The sequence below is a fragment of the Pocillopora damicornis genome, chromosome 9 (assembly GCF_964200805.1).
Source record: "Pocillopora damicornis chromosome 9, jaPocDami1.2, whole genome shotgun sequence".
Taxonomy (NCBI): Eukaryota; Metazoa; Cnidaria; class Anthozoa; order Scleractinia; family Pocilloporidae; genus Pocillopora; species Pocillopora damicornis.
Window position 1 is genome coordinate 10,598,359 of NC_142678.1, and position 18,911 is coordinate 10,617,269.

General features: G+C 36.6%; 2 protein-coding genes and 1 long non-coding RNA gene across 5 annotated transcripts in view; 1 reads left to right on the forward strand and 2 right to left on the reverse strand.

The window, feature by feature from the left end:
- LOC113666530 (uncharacterized) overlaps positions 1–2,998 on the reverse strand; it is a 4,274-nt gene extending 1,276 nt beyond the window's left edge. The window contains exons 1-3 of the mRNA XM_089182507.1: positions 2,880–2,998; positions 533–613; positions 81–181 (exon numbers count right to left, since the gene is read on the reverse strand). Coding sequence (XP_089038633.1) covers positions 81–181; positions 533–613; positions 2,880–2,949 — 252 coding nt within the window. The 5' untranslated portion in view covers positions 2,950–2,998. The remainder of the gene's footprint in view (positions 1–80; positions 182–532; positions 614–2,879) is intronic.
- Positions 2,999–5,322: 2,324 nt separating this feature from the next.
- LOC113666531 (transmembrane protein 170B) lies at positions 5,323–18,682 on the reverse strand. 3 transcript variants are annotated; one of them, XM_027182319.2, is made up of 4 exons: positions 10,970–11,183; positions 9,251–9,421; positions 6,226–6,274; positions 5,323–5,862 (listed from the first exon to the last, which is right to left on the reverse strand). In XM_027182319.2, the coding sequence occupies exons 1-4, from the start codon at positions 11,001–11,003 to the stop codon at positions 5,838–5,840; spliced, it is 279 nt and encodes a 92-aa protein (XP_027038120.2). In that variant the 5' UTR covers positions 11,004–11,183; the 3' UTR covers positions 5,323–5,837. The 3 variants fall into 3 exon arrangements, with proteins under 3 accessions (XP_027038120.2, XP_027038119.2, XP_027038118.2); XM_027182318.2 differs by lacking the exons at positions 5,323–5,862; positions 10,970–11,183 and adding an exon at positions 18,457–18,682 and having other exon boundaries at positions 5,903–6,274; XM_027182317.2 differs by lacking the exon at positions 5,323–5,862 and having other exon boundaries at positions 5,903–6,274; positions 10,970–11,199.
- Positions 6,782–7,463, forward strand: LOC149040068 (uncharacterized). Its single transcript, XR_016179780.1, has 2 exons — positions 6,782–7,102; positions 7,267–7,463. It is a non-coding gene; the product is annotated as an uncharacterized LOC149040068 (long non-coding RNA).
- Positions 18,683–18,911: the final 229 nt, after the last annotated feature.

Genomic DNA, 18,911 nt, shown 5'->3' on the forward strand with positions numbered 1-18,911 from the left:
CAAGGTAAAACAAAAGTATATTGCCTCTATTGATTTAGGGCCAGAAAAAGGCTAAAAGATTGTTTTTGTGTCCAACATACCTCTGCTTTAGTCAACTTTGTGTTGTATTTTTCTTCAATTTCTTTCACTTTCTCTGTGTGATCTTTGACATGTTGTTCCCAGTCTTCTTTTGTAATCGTTTCTGATGAAACAGACTTGTTAACAATCAATGTAATGAAGCATAGACATGTAAAAACTTTGCAAATCTGACATTTAGGGCTGCACACACTTGGCGGGTTAGCTTTTTGCTGACTGGCTTACTTTAACCGGTCCAACCCTACACACATCAGCTTTTGCTTTCATGGTTTCCTGTGGGATGTGGTATGGTATTTCTATGTGTGCTCAGGGCCTCATGGGTCAAATGATTATACATTCATGGATGGTTTTCAAACTTGTTAAGTTCAAGTTTTAACAAGAACATGTGATATCTTGAGCATGTACCATAATCAATAATCAATGACAGTAACTAACTAAAGTGATAACCATAACTTACCAATGGAGCCAGAATGAGTCATTTCACTCACATGGATGATAACAACAACATCATTGGCTTGCTTCATGTTTTTTAAATACCCTGATGAAAAATTAATTATTTATTATTATTACATGGCTTAGACTTGTTGCTGATAAAATGCATGCACTGATTGGCAAAGAGTGATATCAGAGCAGAGCATTATACAACAGTAATGACTACAAGCTGATTATGGATTAAGCAATTAAGAAAGAGCACAAAGTGTCAGATAATTCAGGCGGTGGGTCTTTTCATTTTTTGGAAATTCAAATGCATGAAAACAATGAAGGCTGATTAACAACCAGAGAGAGTAGACTCAATTTAATACAAAAGGCTGAAGTTGTAAAGGATTTGCCAAGGTTCATTTTAAATTACTCATGAGATTGTGTTGTAAGGGACAAGGAAAAAAAACGAGTATACATTCAAACTCATATCTAATTAAAACAAATAGCTTCACTTGCTATTAAACAACTATGTTTAAATCAGCTTCCAAGAACAACTGATGTAAACAATCAAGTGGTTTTGTTGGCAGCAATATTTCTGATTACTACATGTAGTTTTAGATGTTGGAAAGGCTTGTAAAGTTCAGTTTAACCATAAATCTCTCAGACATTTTGCCTTGAAAATCTGACAAAATTTCTCTCATTAAGTTGTGAGGCCACTATAGAAATACTTTTTTAAGGCTCTCAGAATCATTTTTCCTGAAAATGAAATTTATATGTTTCTTGGCGAAATAAGTGATACAGTGGTGTAGTTCACTGACTGCATAGTTTACTGTGGGTTTGAGGTGATGAAGGAATTGATAAAGATGCATATCAAATTGACACCTTCTGCTTGAATAAATTTTTCATTTTATTAGTTGGTAAGCCATGTGATAAACAACTCAACAACCTAGCCCATTAGGACATTAGGGGAAAATCCCAAACCTTGGCATAACCATATTGACCCTGCAATAAGGCCTCAGTGATATTCCAGTAAGACATCACTCTCAGTTATTAAGTGGATAATAATGAAGTATGTCTGATCAAAGTAAAAAAATAAATAAATTCTCCTTTTGAGACAGAAGGCATTAAAACTATTTATGGTACTGAGTAATAAGATAATGTTCAAATGTGGTGGGGTTAAACTTTTAACATTTGATGGGGGAAAAAATTAAGGGCAAGGTAGAAGGAGACAAACTTTTAAATGAGCAAAATTGTTCCCTTGTAGTTTTGGCTCCACTTTAACCTTGGGAACTCCTTTGATCTAATCCTGATTTGTTTTGATTTAGGAGCCTTTTCTTAAATAAATGCTACATACCATGGAAATTATAACAACATCCTTCTGTAACAACCCCCATTGTATTGCATGGTCAACACTTGATGTTTTCTTGCGAGACAAAAACTGAATTGCATTGAACAGAGTGATTCTAAGGGACAGAGCCAGTCCCATGACTAAATTATTGTTACTTTTCTTAAAATTCTGTTTTTATTTGCAAATTAGGTTATCTCAAGTAAATCGTGTCCACTCTAATCAGAGATGTCAAAGTAAAAGTTCACAGATATTCCTACAACTTCTCAAGCCTTGACCAAGAAAAGCATCCAAAACAGATTACTGATAATAAGTACAAAACTTCTCATACATGATCCTTTGACAGCCAACTTCTTGTTATCCTAACACTTGATTAACATATACATTGATATGCAGTGACACATACAAATACGTGAGCCAAATCAGGTGTTCCACCAATTCAACATTCAGGTAAGTTTTTGGTGTATAAAGAACTTGAAAATTTGTATCCAAAGAAGAATAAATGTATCTCAGTATTTCGGAGTTATAGGTTTCGATTAATTTGATCAAGACTTCTACGGCCTCTACGTATCCAAGTTCCAGGTGACTAGTTCTTTATAAAAAGGTTAGGCGCTTTCATGTAAAATTCAAAATAGCTCTGCTCTTAATGATAATTGATCGCTTGAGTCACTTGCTCTCCGAAACTAATTCACTTTTTTCTTAGCTTAATTAGACAATGAGGATTCTTAGGCTTCAAATTTGCATTTTACGGGCTCTTTGCTATTTGGGATGTGTGAAGAGGAAAGTAAGTACAACGAAGAACCTGCGAAAAAAACCTACACTTCCCAGCCATGATCAACCATCAAAAAACAATTAACCATGATGTTTGTTTGCAAGGAAGTCAGATTCGAAGAAAATTACATCGACAGTAAAACACGAAGAACGATTTTGTGGTCAGCGACAATGGCGTGATGCATGATTCAGTGAAAAGTTCTTGTTCAAAATCGAACGTCAAAACAACATCAAATGTTACACCACACTTTCATCTTAAACTACTTACAGTCACAAGCTTTTTCACTGTGGTCACTTGCATCCACAGGAATACCGATTATCCTTTCAGGATTTGCCATGTCACAACGAAGACGTATCGCAAGGTCAGTCTCATGTAAGGGGTCAGATGAAGATTAATTGAGGGTGGGCTGAATGAGGGCTTGGCAGTCGTAGCCTCGTCCTTGTGCTGAGGCCAGCAACACTGCTTGGGGGAACGATGGAACCAGAGCGACGGGACCCCTCTCCACCTCTATCCACCTCTATCCATGCACCTTTCCCCACTCTGATAGAACCCCTCGCCGCCCTCAATGCCAACTTTCAGTGTTAGGCTAGGAACAGAACCTCTCTTGAGGAAAAGGGTTTTATTCCTATCTCGAAAATTATTAGGCTTGGCTAAATCTATATATTAGTTTCATATGAGACTTGAATGTGCTCTATATTTTGAAAACGGTGGCGTAGGTACTCACAGATTGTGAATTGAGAACGTTGCCCTGGAAGAGTAAGTTCGACTGTCTATCGCATCCTCTCGCATTCTGTTTTAGTAAAACAAGTACCAAGAAGTAAGCAGGATAGAGGGAGGCGTGGGTACAACTGGTAGCAGATCCTAACCACTGATAAAGTGCTGTTGAATAGCTTAGGGTTCGTGCTTTCTTTTTACAGTTGTGGCAGCTAACGGTTGATATGTCATCTTTCCATTGAAGAACTATATACAAGGGTGAAGTAAAACAGTTTTACCTGTCATTGCTGTTTCTGTTTAATACTTGCCTCCAGAGAGCTCGCAGTGTACAGAAAATTTTTAAAGTGTAATCAAATTCTAACCAAGTCATAGTGTATAATATTCCTCTAGAAATTTAGCAATTCTGTCAATTCAATTGGTCCACAGTCGCTGCAGACTCCAGAAAGACACCTTTCCATGAAAATTCTTAGATCTAAACACAGTTAAAGCTAGGGAATAAAATTCTGTCGACCAACCTTCGGTCTTGGTTTCGTCATAACTCTGAGCCTGATGAGCAGGTCGCCCAGGCCAAACACACCTTATCAAGGCTTTATTCGCTGACGATGCTAAGTGCTTCCGTGTTATAAGATCTCACACTTACTGTGCTTTGCTACAAGACGACATCAACAAGCTGATTGATTGAAGTGACAACTGCAAACTAGCCCTCAATATTAACAAATGTTCACTCTACACTGTAACAAAGAAGCGCACCCCCATAATTTGTAACTACAAAATGGGAGCGAAGACTCTTAGCAGGATGAGAGCCCAGCGTGATCTTGGGGTACTTATGTCAGATACAGCCAGCTTCAGCGATCACATCCACGCCCAGGTGAACAAGGCTAACAAAATGCTAGGTTTCATATGTCGCTCAATTTGCGGGAGCAAAACTTTACTACCAACTCTGAGGTCCCTCTATGTGGCTCTTGTATGTCCTCGCCTTAGGTACGCCTCTGAAATTTAGAGCCCAAATCCAGTTACTATGATAAAAAGAATAGAAGGGGTGCAACGACGTGCGACTCGGCTTATGTTACCTGATTTTAGCTACAATTAGCGCCTAAAACGTCTCAACCTGCTACCACTGGTTTAGCACAGAGAAGTTAAGGACCTCACAACGTTTTACAAACTGAAGTGTGGGCATTTTAACTTTTCATTTGATTCGTATTTTCAATTTTGTTCAGATGAGAGGTTAAGATCATACTCTAGTAATAAACTGAAAATTAATAGAATTGGGACGGAACTTTTTAAGGGAACACTTTTTAACAGGATTACGTATCTATGGAACAATTTACCAGATGAGCTGAGGACTGCCAATTTTAGCGTTTCTTCTTATAAGAGACTATGCACTACCTTCCATAAAGATAAGGCCTTTGACCCTGAGCGCCCTTATACCACTTGGGCAAAAATCAGCAGTTAGTAAGGTTGCTAGTAAGTTAGTATTTTTACAACGGCTTAGATTTTATTAATCAATTGATACTGTAATTAATAATACTACTATTATTATTATTATTATTATTGTTGTTGTTATTATCTTAAGGGTTGCTAGTTAGTAAGTTAGTCTCTTCTAGTGGGTTGACTAGCACGCATGGTTTGTCAGTTCCCTTCTAGTCTACCACACTGCTTTGTTGTGGACTTAGAATGTTATTAATTGATATAGTAATTATAAATACTATCATTATTATTATTATTAATATTATCATTATTATTATTATTATCATTTTATCATGTGACAATGTAATTGCAGTGAAAATGGAATAAATATCAATAACCGTTTTCCTTAACTCATTTAAATTCGCATTGCAATCGTTGCTCATTGACAGACCAAAATTAAACCGAGAAAGAACTAATCACTTTGTCTAAATTGGTAAATGTCAATGGGAATGTAAGTATATGGTCCTACGTGCGTATCTGTTTCGAATCACCGAACGAGTACAAAGGATATGAATTAATTTCAGCTCTCTTGTCGGCTTCAGATTTATTGTTAAAATCAAAGAGCGAAATTAATTTCCTTAGCAACATGAATGATATGTTTCCTGTAACAAGATTTGCCTGGCGACATCCCTGAAACCCTTACCAGACTAAGGTCTGTGGTCGCTATCGTACTGTAGATTAATGGCGACGCTTAAGATTACAAAGAACGTTTGTTTGGAGGGTTTCAATGGGGTGCTAGCTTTCACGGCTGACCGCCAAAAGTTCGTCATTTTACTGACAGCCAACTACTTTGGCATTTTACGGCTAACGGTTAACTCCATTGAGATCCTCTGTTTGTAGTACAATAAACCCATGAGTGGTTTAGTGTTTTCTTTGTTTTGACTGTCTTCTGTCGCCTTTTGTGACTGTATCACCAACATTGTCAAAAAATTCACGAATTTGGTGAGTCTGGTCGACGAAATCTTTTTCTTTCACGGGATCAATGCGAGTTATCTTAAGCAGGAAAGATGGGCACGGGTAGCCAGTCAGAACACAGGATTCGCTTCATATTGCCCACGGGTGCTGGCGGCTGTGTAATAAATAGGGATAAACAGTTTTAACACAAGAGGTTGAGGAGACCGTAGATTTTATTGATTTCCACACATATTTACATATTTACAGTCTTTTACCATACAATAACCAAAAACGTCCCCAAAACGACTAAGTTTTTATTTCCCATCAAGGACCTATGTGCAAATGCTAGCGTTCAAAGATACCACTTTTTTTAGTTTCTTCCATGTCTTTCACTCTAGTGGCAAGTATTTTGTCATAGGATGACCATTATTTGTGAATAAGAGTGTTTTATTTTTGTCACAGGGTGGCCAAAACTCGCGAATACGACACAAGAAAGCCAAGGAAACCTTGTCCAGCACCCCAGAGAAAGGCTGCGTACCTTGGCATGGTGAAATGAGCTGTTCGATATACTGCCCCAATTGTGGCACCTGAAGCAAAAGACAAGGAAAAAAAAGGAATCACTAAAAGACACAATCTCCTGGCTTGAAGAGAAATAATAAATATACGTCTGACTTGTAGCACAATCATCATGCCCAAATGTGTAACATAGGGTATTTTCATGAAAATGTAAAAAGTATGCCAAAAATACTTTTATTTGCTAGATATACTTGCTAATTTACGTTCTAAAAAGAATTAGTGAAGATTTCAATGTTTGTTCGGTTTTTAAAGCTTAATTACTGATTACCCACAATCCTTTGCGGGCGTGGCATTTGACTGTATCACTAGATTTCACTGGCCATAATGGCTGAGTTACAAAAAAAATTAATTATAATAATATATAATTATAATATTAATTATATTTCAACTATCTCTAGATTTAAAAAGAAGCAATTATTTCTTCATTGACATCTACAGGGACTTTGTAAATGTTATTCCTCTTTCTCTTTAGTTCTCCACACACATCCCAGAATTATTCATAAGAACTCCCCACATACATAGAGGAGAGGTTACATAGGAGACCTTCGATGTTTGTTGCTTGATTTCAACGAGAAAATCAGGCGAAGTTTAGCGGTTTTCGAGCGCTATTTGTGCGGATTTCAATGTAGAGCGGGCTTGAAATTTGATCGTTACACATTGATAAACACAAAGCGAGAGTGAATTTAGGTTTCCGATTTAGTTTGCTTTGAATATCTTCGTTTGTATTGTATGTATGGCTGTAAAACTTTAGGGATTTGTAGTCGAACACATGAACTTTGCTTGGGAGTTGTCTCAGCAGCCAAGGTGAAGTAAAAGCTGAAATACGGGCATTTTTGCAGGTAAGTGGTGTTTGATTTTCCGTGTTTAAAAATAAACAATAACATCGTTTCCGAAACCAAAAATCACTTATTTCTTCTTTGCAGTTAGCTCTTTTTAAAAGTTAGTTTAGATGAGGGTAAGTAAGTGTTTGAACCTTACTCAGACGAATCAACTTTCTTTGTAGGCGTATATTCAAGATGCTAGACCCGCACATGTACCATGCAAAGCTCTGTTGGATCTGCTGCGTTACACAAGCAAACAACAGCGACTGTCTTCAAGTTTTTTATTCCTGTTCTTTTAAAAACGAACATTTAACGCTGTCTCTTGGCATAAGGTGTATTTAAGCCCTACTCAATAAATGAGCATAATGGAAGTTTCTAATTGATGTTGTTTTGAGTACGAAATTTACCTTTATTTTCGGGTTTATGCAAATGAGATGTTACGCGTTACATTTATAATTTGGGTATATTTTCCAGTATCTTTAATATTTTTCAATTCTTACATTATTCCAAAAGGCAACAAAGTTATTTTTTATTAAACTGCAATCATCAGAGAAGCAAAATGACAAGTTTGAAAACAATCTGTCCATTGCTGATCAAGATATTTTCAAATATTTCTGAACAACCCTGAATGGGCGTGATGATCATGCTACAAGTCTCTGTGTAAGAAAGAGTTGATGTGTACTTACTAAAAAGTATCAAGACCAACAAGGTAAGCCATAAAGCAGTTTTCAACTCGTGACTATTGGTGGAAAACTTAAAGAAACCACAATATTTTATATCAAATGAATAAAGGGGTAAGTTTCTAAAGAAACTGTGGTGCTGCATCGGTGGGAGAGTATAGTAGGTAATCTAGTGTTAACAACTGAGTTGAAAACGTAAATTGGCCACCCGACAGGGTAAAAATCTGACGTTTCGAGCGTTAGCCCTTCGTCAGAGCGATTATCAAACTTGTTTCAATTCTCTGTTCCACAAACTTGATATAAAGTTTATATTCTGGAGTTTTAATAACATCACTTAAGTGAGAACCAGATGGATCTGATTAAAAATGGTAATAGGACTAAGTGGAGTCCAATTCGTTCTGTAATCATACGAGTGATAAACAAAATCAGACAACCGCAAAGCGGGAGTCCGATTTGTTTATCACGAGTATGATTAAAAACAGAATTGGACGACAAGAAATCCTGTTACCAATTAATTATAACCATTTCAATTTCCGAAAAAACAAATACACCTAGAACAAATATCTCCAGTGGAGACAATATCTTCAGTTCAATATTCCTCCATTTTGGAAATTGCCTTGTTTTTCTTTGGATAAGTGGTTGTTGCTATGGTTATTGTGATCAATTCTGTGATTGGTGGATTTAGCTGAGTGGACCTAGCATGATTGGCTGCTTCAACTGTCTGATTACAGGTGTCTGATTACAGCCAACTGTCCAATTACACTGTTCAATTACAACTGTACAGAATGATTAGTGAAAAATTGAAGCAGCTGATGCACCAATCACATTTAAGGAAACTGTAATGGTTATGATTGATAGTTTAATTGTGCTGAGCTGATTCAGACTTTAGAGTCTGCTTCCATCTGTGGTTTACCCTAATAACTAAGTCATTAGAGTAATATTTTTGAGGGCAAATTTACACCTTTTCAATCCATTAAGTCTATACCAGTAATTAGGAATATTAAATAAATGTGGCAAGTTTTAAATCTCACTTTGGATATTGGTTTCAAGGTCGTACATAAAGTGAAAAACTCAAAAGGAATTTCACAGTTTCAGTTTTCACTCAATTAGAATCGCCTATAATAGCTTTAGAAAGAATGAAGTCATGCTTACTTTAAGCATAGATATGATTAATACAATTGAGCTGTTATTTGCTTAATCACAAGTATGGAGCAAAATAACAAACTCAAGTCTTCCATAAAGAATCAAACCCTATCTATAAGGTTAATATATAACATAATAATATCAAAATTAAATTGATTCATCAACTTCTACTGATAAACATTTTCTCAGGTACTGTCTTAAGATAAACAACTATAAATACAGTTAAATAACCAGTGTCACTGAAAGACATTTTATGTGCCAAGTAGAAATGATGGGATTTTAATGATGGGATTCCAGAATCTTTCTGGCCTCTTTTGTAAATTAGGCAAAAATCAAAACTCACTTGTTACTATTCCTCCAGTGACTGGGTAAAGAAATCCAATGAATATTATGAGGAGAGGAAAAAGCATTCCTTGTGAATGTTGCCTCATAGCAAAGAAAGCAACAGCAGCTGAAATACAATGGATGAACACTGATGTTGCCAAACACCAAAGAAAGATCTGATACCACATTTCTGCAAAGGAAACAGAACTTTATGAACATACAGCTTACAAGCAAATCTTTTAATTCTATTTGTTACAATTGTGAGGCAAAAAATTGTAATGCTTTAAGGGGAATTCTTGGTTGCTTCTTAGAGGCTCAGATATTTACATTTTTAGATGCTAGTAAATAATCCTACAACTACATGACTGTGTAAATAAGATACATGATTTTTATGACTCACATGGTGAATGAGGTAAATGACAAAAATAAGTGAAATTGAAACTGTTGCAAAAGCCAGCAGAGTGGTTTCCCAAATGTCAAATTCCTTATAACCTAAGCCTTGACAGCCCCTGTCCTTTTCATATCCTAAATATCCATTTTGAGAAATATGAGAAGGTTTAGCAATTTGTTTAGAAGGAGCACTGTATACTTTGATGTAAATTCTCTACTGTAAGAGGTCTAGGAGCTACACCCATTGTAAATGTGTTGTTTTGGGGAAATTATAGTATTCTATCAAAATAAAAAACAAACAAAATTAAATAAAGGGAAAATCATAGCATAGTTTCATTCACAAGGAAAAAAACAGTGGGTTTATATATTTACACAATGTCATGTACACGTAAGTGTGAAAGATCTCATCCCTAATGACATGGTTCTGGTTTCTGATGCATTAAAACACACAAAACATTGGTTATGTGAAAAACATACAATCACTGTTCGCTTCACAGACACCTTTCTAGTACAAATACAAATACACCTACACCTCTCACTAACACCCAGTTTCTTATGTCTCAACAACATTCTGACGTGAAATTAACTTAAAAAAACATAATGGCCTTTCCTCAGATGGGCAATGGGTATCATATTATGGTCCCACAGAGCAAACACACATGAAATAAGCCTCTTTATTACTCACACCCATGTTATATTATTATGATGATAGAAATTACCTATACTGTGTATTAGTAATACATTTTCCTGGTTTTTTTTTTTTTAACTGAAACATTAAAAATCCTTTAGTTAATAAAATTCTATTCAATAAACTTTCTTGAGGCTTTCACCATGGAACTTGTTATGATTCGCTGCTCTAGTAAACTAAAGAAAGGTGAAGGAAAGCTATGGTATTACTTATTAAAAGGCGTACCCAGTTGACCCAGTCAGCCTTAGTGCCTGAAGGAGACTTGCAGTAGTAAGTTTGACTGTCATGATTTACTTCAAAAGTGACTACAGCGTGAGACAATCTTACTTCATCTTCTATTCACCAGGATAAGTAACGGTAAACTTTTTTGCATTAATTTTTTTGTGTAAGTGTAATACTGAATTGTTGTTTTTTCATTGGTCAACTGCAGATTTAAACATCTTGCTGTAAGCTTATGTGCGAGGTTGCATTTACCTGCTTGATTATTCAAAACCATCAGTGGAAATAAAATCAAGAGCACTTTTAATTGCACCAAAACTATAATAGGATTCGATGAACTAGAATCTAAATCAAAAGCTGAATTAACTTAAGGTCGTTTAGAGTAAGCTTGGACGTTCTAAACATTTCCCTTTTTTAATTTGCGTTTCATCGTCCACTCACCACCGAAAAAATACAGAGTCCCTTGCACGTCCATGCCTTTATATTTGCTCTCCTATTACTAGAGACAGCTACCACTGTCGTTTCTCAGGGGGTCTCCTGATCAGCCTTTTCAATACTTTAGAGCATCAGAAGTTTCGTTATGAACCACTCGGCGTACCGCCATGTTCTTCATCATTGTAAACCTTCTGTTGCTTTTTGTTCACTTTCACGTACTACGTCGTATACTCCTCATCGAATTATATCCAATCAGAGCTTTTCTGGCGCGCTCTTTGAAAGTGCTTCGAAGGGCGAAAAAATAGCTAGCTACGCAAATGGAGCCTTGCGTGGCGTCCTTCTTTATTTGTCTGGGATAAGGCTCTGCGGTACTGATAACTTGACACTTAAAAACCATTGAGGCAGAACTTCAGAACACGAAGTAGCTCCACAAATAAGAACATATGGTAACCAATCAATTGGCGAGGAAAATTTAGAGAAATAATTATCATTGCCGAATCTCCAAAAATTGTGGATTTAAGTCTGAAAAGCGGTTGTCGAAAGGAATTTTCGACATCGTGAAGTAAAATCCAGTTCGAAAATAAATTCGAAGTTCACTTTCGAGGTTACTACGGCCATGGAGATATGTAAACAATATCCTCCATTTGGCGCGAAATCATACTCGGATATTTGTCCTGGGATATTTGTCCTCAGATTTGAATTTTCAGTGGGATTTTATGAACGAACAAATTTGTCTATTCTTCCATAATAACAACAAAACCACTTTCCTGACTTGAATCGACTTTTGAGGGAAGACTTTAATCGCATTGGACACAAGTGTTGAAATAAAAAAAATGGGAATATCACTTGGCGAATATCAACCCGGTTCTGGGCATACTAGATCACGTGATGCCTTTAAACTCATCGCCACCGAATGAAAATATTCGATGGATTATGATAATAATGTTATCCTTTTGATTTAGGAATTGTGGAGTAACCTTTAAATGTAGTTGAGTTACGATTAGAACAAGGGAGTCTTTTCTTTCTCCTTTGGTCCTGCGTGCTTTAAAGAGAAAGGGAAAGGGAAACGCCTTACTGACATTTGAACGGAAAGGAAACGCACTCTGCACGCTTTTCAAAAGTTTTTAGACCCTGTCAGTTCAGCAACATTGGTCTTACTCTCTGCTCTTAGACCTGATAATGAACTCCTTAACTTAGACGATGTACAATGTGACAATATGGTCCGTCTGGTTCTCGATCCTGTTCAGTGGAGAGACCAATGAAGTGTGTGCGGAAAATGTTTTTTCTTTTTTTTTGGTAAACAATTATCTTTATTAATTTTTACATACAACAGCCCAGTACTAACAATACGTAAAACACTTATAATAATCACGATAACAACACAATGTTTACGTTAATTATAATACTACCCCTATTGCTATTTTGCTATTTTTTGCATTTCGGAGCCTAGCGGAAGATGTTCTTCCGAAATAAGGCTTGATGTGGGAACAAAAGTAAGCAAAGAAATCAGCCTTAATTTCGTTTTCAGAGCCGCTGTTCAGCGCGTAACATTGAATGAAGGTGGTTTTTCGAACCTGGTGTGGAACCTTACTGTGACAATCTAGATTATAAACAGCTACTACTTTTGGGTAAATTCACAGGTTGTATCCAACTCCTCCGTAAAGTGAACATACGCGTAATGGCAAACTGAGTCGAGGACAATCTGTCAAATTCACAGTCTTTTACGGCTAAACTCAATTTATCATAACTTACAAAGGCCTAAGATTGACAGTTTGTACAAACAGATATTACAAAGCTTCGGCTAGTTCGTAACAGCAAATATGGAACAATATAAAGCAGGTGAGAGTTTGCAGTTAAGGCAGATAAACACCAACAACGGGATATTTTCACGCAACGTTTTCTCGCTCCTCGCCTCCTCTACATAGCCCTTCCTCTACTATCCTTTCTTCTGAACAACACAAGCTTTGGTTGCACTACAGAGTCACCTACAGTTGACCATCTGTTTAACAAGGACGACCCTCATACTTATGCTATCTAAACGCTTATGCCTCTCGACCATTATAAAAAACTCTACTTATGAAGAGAAATAATTTTTAGTTAAAAGAAATACGCCAAAGCTTAGTTGAAAAAAAAGACAAAAGACCAATGCTTTGAGAAAGGAGCCGGACACTTTCAAAAACCTGAGAGCGAATAAAGAGGAGGGAATATAACATGCCACATGGAAAGAAAAGACCAGAAGTGTTAAAGAAGAATAAGGATACAAGAACAAACTGAAAAAAGTCTGAATTCAATTCAGGCGAACGAATGAAAGCGATTGGCAGCCGCATGCTCTGACAATCACAGCTCATCGCTTTGGCAACGTTTATTAGAAACGAAAGGAGAACAGTAAAGAAGTGGAAAGAAATGACAATCTTCAGATCTATTTTTAAAGGGATGCACCAGCTTAGACCAGATCTGGAAAATTTGTATCTCCTCGGAGACGGAGATAACTAGGGTCCGTAATTCAACTAGAAACTGTCTATCAAATAGCGACGATAGGACTAGAGAGTTGTCTTAGGAATAAAAATTCCTCCCTCCAAGGATTGTCAGAGAACACCAGAAGCAAAAGATACAATACTTCACATCTAACTTAACAGCAACGATAAAATGCGACCGAAATCTCTCCGAAACACTGTATCTTAGGAAAAAAAGGCCCACCATTAAAGTTCAGAGGGTTGAATGAAAAACAAAACTTTGCATCCAAGAATAAATCAGGTAAAATGGGAAGAGAAAGAAACACACGGGTATACCAAAAAAAAATGGTGACAGAGACACTGACTAGGATATGACAAACCAATGGCTTTCTACGCAAAAGAAAAAACGTTATGAGCTGAGCAGTGTTAGTTACAATCATTACAATTACAAACATTACAATCTTTTGGATGTGCAAATAGAGCAGACCGTGAGAAATGGGCCAACAGACTAGATAGTGTCATCAAGAATGAAGAACAAATAAAGCTGCCTACTCATCAATGTCTCCATTCCAAAGAAAATTCCAAAGGAAAACCGTATCGAAAATAAGTGAAAATCTGTTGTAAACATGAAGACCTTGAAATCCATATCGAAAGAGTGAGCGGGACGAGATCCGCTCGGCTGAAGCCAGTACTGATAAGAGTCCTGGGACCTTTAAAGAAATTAATGAATAGATCTATTTGTAAGAGACACAATTTCTTGTCCATTAGCTAGCATCAAAATACAGGGACCACAATAGATCGCACTTATTGGAGAAGGCACTACACGATTAGGCCCAAACTTGATTATGCAACAAGATCTATTTGGGAGCCACGTTATGCAGGCAAGTGCGATGTGCAAAAACTAGAGAGAGTTCTTAATGCTGCTACACGTTTCTACACAGAGAATTATCATTCTCGCTATAAATTCAATGTTACCACTTATACTACGATGCACAACTTGGGAACTGAAAGAACCTCTGGACAAGAGAATAAAAGTCAATCGCCAGTTAGTGATAAACAAATGACTGATTGTGATATGGTCAGGAAAGCAAATAAGAGCTCAGTAGTTTGAAAGGGATCACAGTTACCTGCTAGTCCAAATATTTCAGAACAGAAAAGATATCTTCAAGTTCCCGTTTTTCCTTGCAACTACTAGAAACACGAATGAACTTCAAGCGGAGACAGCTACTATCACGTAGTAGCACAGTTATTGCGTGTTTGGACAGTCTGTAGGTTTATTATCAGACTAGATGGGCTTATATATTATTCTGCTATTTACGTTTTAAAAATTCTAGAAGTTAGAGGGATGCTTTGTCAGTGTTTTCTAAACCAAAAATGTTTTATAATGAACATCATATTGAGTTAGTAGGGAAGTCAGTAAGTTATAACGTATGTTTAAGTCACCTCAATTGTTATTAATTTCAAAGAATAGGGGAAGTAATAATGATTAAAACATATCCCATGATGATAATGATGATGATGATGATGTTTATGATGATAATGATAATGAGAAGGTAGAGATCATGTAAAACGTTTCGTTGAGTAAGAGACATAAGTATTAAAAGCGACACTAGAGAGAGTCACAATGCTTTCATTACAAGTATCCTCTTCTACACGAGGCCAAAAAGATAATGTGCACAAGAAATACAATTAAAAATCACTGCTGCAAGAGAGAAGGTGATGATCAACCGGACTGAAAAAAGTAATTAATGCCATCGATACTTTCATTCTGTATCTTGATTGCAATGATCGACTTTCAACCACTTATCCTAGATGAGAAATTTAAGATAGTTCACCTGTTATGAATGTAGTGGTTTCCTGTAATATTTTATTGAAATTGGAACATGTTCTTTTGGTTGTGCTACTTCTTTATTGATTGTGTAAGTTTATATAATATAAATTCGAGAAGGAATACTCACGCACTATATTCGACTACAAAGAACTCAGCTTTTATCAGCAAGGAAATGCATAGCAAGTCGTCGTGATAATGAAAACAGAATTCTGTTCATTCCAGTTATACTGAGGACTCGATCTATGATGACTCACTTAGATTATCGCTGGCCAGGCTTGCTTACATTTAAGCTCAGTGCTGTACTTAATGAACATCCTCCCTACTAAAGTTCCTAAAGGAAATATAATTGTCAATATACTACCTGTTTTACTAAGTAATTTGTTTCCGGGCACTTATTCCGGTTCAAAATTACTATTTCCTTCAGACATTTCTTGGAATCTTTAAAATCGAGTATTTCAAGAAGTCCTTTCCTCAGAAGTGCAAAGGAAGGAAAGAGTGCTTGTAAACCAATTAGCTGTTTTCTTCTTTAATCATGTGTTCAGAAAGTCTCAGCTCAAATTTTGGTTTCATCTTTTGCCATTATACTTTCTGTCTTAATCCCTGTGCTCAGCTAAAATATTCTTATTAATCAGAAATAGATGATGACAGAGAAAAGTTTCTGAGAAACTTCACTTGACTCAGTCAGGAATACAGTAATCAGAAGTCGGACATGAATACCACAACATTGAAGATAATTGAAGATTCCACTCTCTTATTGGTATTTCCAAGTTTCTTGATATCTCTTCGATTAATTATCTTATTCTACTTCAGTTACTTTTCGTCCATAGTGAGCTGGGCTGGCTGGTATCATACTCTATCCAGAGTCTATCAGTTAATCTTTTGTTCCTTACGTTTCTCTCCTATTGAAGGCTGATATAAACAATTGTAGATGAGTGATGCTTAGTGCTGGATATGTCTCTCGTCTAAATCACTGTTCGTCACAGTTCCAACCAACCAACAAAAAAAAGAAAATGACGGCTTGATGAAACTGGGAAAAAAAGTTCGACAGTTTGTCCAGTTTCAGCTGGGACAAAATTCATCAGAGGAATCTAATAACAAACCCAAAATGTTCTTTGTATAAATGTTTTCCATGATATCATCAGGATAACCTCTCTGGCGGTAGAGACATTTACAGGCAGAGAAATAGATCATTTAGATAAGCATGGGTCGATACCATTTACATGTTACTGCGGTTAAAAGTGTTATACTAGGTTACTGGTGAGTTAGTTACCTAGGATTCTGCCCTTGATTGTATTCTTCAAGTTTTTCGGCCTGAAGGTATTGTCGGCCAAATCCACAACATTCTAGAACACTGAAGGCTTCCTTAAATCTCGGTGTATCGAATGGCGAAACGCTGTAACGTATTTTAACCAGCTATTTTTGCATCTTGGAAATGACTGATAGGAATAATTCTTTTTTTAAAACGTGGAGGACAGAGTTTGGCTACCGGAATTTCACGCACTTCTCCTTCCAAGATGGCGGATCAGGATAAAGTCCATTATAAATCCGTTTGAAAAACCTCTCTCCGTTTAGCTCAATTGAATTCCTCATCAACTTTTTCAGTGTTCAGTGTGGATTTTGTTAGACGGCTCTTTTTTTTTTGAAGTAATTCTTCCCTGAGTCAAACTAATTAATTCTGTAGATTGTATAGTTATAGCTTGTCAGTTAATTGCCCACAACACGTTCGATTTTCAGTTTCATTCATATTGAACTTAAGTGAAATGAAGGTGTAAGTCCATGTTAGGTCTATGAAAGAAAAAGCTTTTAAAAACTGCAGGACAAGGAGAGAGAAGCGAGACATCAAGAAATAGTATCATTTGTAGACTTCAACCAATCACAAGATATTATGTTGTGTTTAAACTCACAGTCGTTTCTCAGAATATTCAAAAACCATAGTCAATGAAATAAGGCTGATAAAATAAAATCAAGAAGCGCTGTTAGAATCACCGAATCAGAAGGCTACTTTCACTTTTTCAAGTAGAGCTGCATGGTTTGTGGCTCAGTTTTCATATCGAATTAACTTATTTTGAATTGCAAAGATTAAGGTGAGCTGATCAGAGGTTACTCTACCGTGTGTGTAGCGATATTTATCGTGAGAAAGTTTTTAAGTCCGTTCATAAGATTGCTTCTTTCAAATCGGCTCGTTACACAAACCTGAAAACAACTCATGGTATCGCAGAGTTCTGAGTTTTAGTTGCATTCACTGATAGACTAATAACGCTCTCTGTTAACCCTCCATTGAACTACCACGAGTAAATATAACTTGAAACGGATTCAATATTACATAGCTTTCGCGAGTTTACTCAGTATCTTTCGCTTTTGCATCGTACAATTGAGTTTAATTCGTGTATGCTTCGCAAATTTGGAAGAAAAAAAGATGTCAGATTGAAGACCGCTCCATATGCCTTGTTGAGTTGACGATGTCAAGTACTTCAATTCAGTCCAGCTCCCCTATATGTCGTTTCACTCTACTTTGTAAGTAGATTGATGAACAAGTCCCATTTTCTCGAGGTAATGCGAGTATGTTTTAATAAGAGGTTCAAACAATGAAAAGACTCTTTTCCTCATTCGATACCTGTTCCGTTTGCCCCTCTTGATCGATCAATTGATCGATCTTATGTGTCTAGCATGCAATTGAATGACATAGTGAAACATTTCAGTTCCCTGATAACCAAAACAATTATTGTTTTTCGGCTGAGTCCCTTTCTGCCAACTCAATCCTTGAAACTATTTTAAATTTTCGGTTCTTGGAGGTCCATCCAAAATGCCTGAATAAGAGAAACGTTTCGAGTCCTACGGGCTGCCTCACATATCACAAAATATCGCACGTTCACATCTCATAATTCATAACATTGCACACAAAATGGAGAATGTGCTCAGGCGGATCTAAACCAACATCCATAAACGCGTACTCCCGCTTTCAGCTGACAAGGGCGTCACGAGCTCCCCAAAAAAACTATACAAAAATGGTTGTTAATATCAGAAACGTTTCATTCTAAAATATATCGTTAAAACTCACTCAAATAAACGAGCTTAGTTGCTCTGAATTCAAGTCCTTCAGATTATCGTAACACTCGCAAACCATAGCGATCCTGATTTCTTCAGCTTTCAGCTTCTCATTGTACCTTAGATTATGCTCGTTTAAGTTCTCTAAAGCATGTTGTAAATACCTTCAACTTTATCGTAGACTTAATGGCATTTTTTCTTTATCAGAGTAGCCAACAGCTGTTAATCACTCTTGCTTTAAAAACACCAACCGAGATTAGTATGTTTCTCTGCACGGTCGATCGGTACTCAAGGACAGACTCGGAGGGTCTTGCTCTGTAACTCGGAAGTAAGGCTAACTTCCGTCGTAACTCTGTTAACCCTATCAGGTGTATAATATAAGCTATCTCTGTCTTATTTACCGAGCGTCCAACTAAGATTTATCCTTTTTTTTATTTCATAGAAAAATAGGAAGACAACACCGACTTCGTAGAAACCTGTGAGTTACCATTTTGATCTCAACTAGTCCTCGCGGCTTACGCGCGGCTAAATCTACTATCAAGTGCAAAAGAAACTTGTCTATTTAAATTTTTTTTCTACTTTTCAAGCTTTACTTCAAGCCCAAATCTTAACAGTCAGG

Excerpts from the sequence above, each read along its gene's own strand:
- LOC113666531 (XM_027182317.2), bottom strand. The coding sequence starts at position 11,003 with ATGGACGTGCAAGGGACTCTGTATTTTTTCGGTG. Across the intron at positions 9,422-10,969 it reads GACTCTGTATTTTTTCGGTG|AAATGTGGTATCAGATCTTT; the intron begins GTGAGTGGACGA and ends TTTCCTTTGCAG. Across the intron at positions 6,275-9,250 it reads CACTGGAGGAATAGTAACAA|GTGCCACAATTGGGGCAGTA; the intron begins GTGAGTTTTGAT and ends CTTTTGCTTCAG.